This window comes from Salvelinus sp. IW2-2015, unplaced genomic scaffold (genome assembly GCF_002910315.2).
Source record: "Salvelinus sp. IW2-2015 unplaced genomic scaffold, ASM291031v2 Un_scaffold2364, whole genome shotgun sequence".
Taxonomy (NCBI): domain Eukaryota; kingdom Metazoa; phylum Chordata; class Actinopteri; order Salmoniformes; family Salmonidae; genus Salvelinus; species Salvelinus sp. IW2-2015.
This window is the reverse complement of record NW_019943689.1, coordinates 203,080-203,929: the sequence shown is the minus strand read 5'-3', so window position 1 is coordinate 203,929 and position 850 is coordinate 203,080. Positions and strand designations below refer to the sequence as shown.

General features: G+C 41.2%; 1 protein-coding gene across 1 annotated transcript in view; it reads right to left on the bottom strand.

Moving 5' to 3' along the window:
* Nucleotides 1-512: 512 nt before the first annotated feature.
* LOC112073780 (anthrax toxin receptor 2) overlaps nucleotides 513-850 on the bottom strand; it is a 60,155-nt gene continuing 59,817 nt past the window's right edge. The window contains exon 12 of the mRNA XM_070440277.1: nucleotides 513-653. Coding sequence (XP_070296378.1) covers nucleotides 528-653 — 126 coding nt within the window. The 3' untranslated portion in view covers nucleotides 513-527. The remainder of the gene's footprint in view (nucleotides 654-850) is intronic.

Here is an 850-nt window from a genome sequence, read left to right as displayed (position 1 = left end):
ATTGTTTAAGTTGCTGACAGTCGAGTCTGCAGCTTGCTGACACAGGAAGGACACATTGAGGAGTATATTACAAAATACACAAAGACAACTTACCAGAGTAAAGAAGTAGTATTTTAGTAGCGTCAAACTTACTCAACAAATTGGCGCATGACAAAACATTTCAATTATGTTCTGTGTTTTTTAATACAAATTAACAGCCAGAGCAGGACCATTTCTGTATGTTTTAAATGTGTAAATGAATCCCAGAACAGGACCGGCAGGTAACCTAGTGGTTAGAGGGTTGGACTAGTAACCGAAAAGTTGCAATATCGAATCCCCGAGCAGACTAGGTTAAAAAAAATCTGTCGTTCTGCCCCTGAACAAGGCAGTTAACCTACTGTTCCTGGGCCGTCATTTAAAATAAGAATTTGTTCTTAACTGACATGCCTAGTTAAATATAAATAAATGTCTGTATGTTATAAATGTGTAAATTAACCCCAGAGCAGGACCACTTCTGTATGTTATAAATGTGTCAGTGTTTTATATTATTATGTTATAGACCGCGTTGTAAGACTCACCACAGTGCAGCAGAGAGGCCAGAACCACCACGCCGCTGCTAACGCTACCAGTAACAACAGCACCAGGAACACTATGGCTACAGCCAGGCCGTCCGACTGACACAGGGAGAGAAAAATACACGTTAGACCGAATAGACGAGTCAGAGGTCATTATGTCAGACCGAATAGACCAGTCAGAGGTCATTATGTCAGACTGAATAGACCAGTCAGAGGTCATTATGTCAGACCGAATAGACCAGTCAGAGGTCATTATGTCAGACTGAATAGACCAGTCAGAGGTCATTATGTCAGAC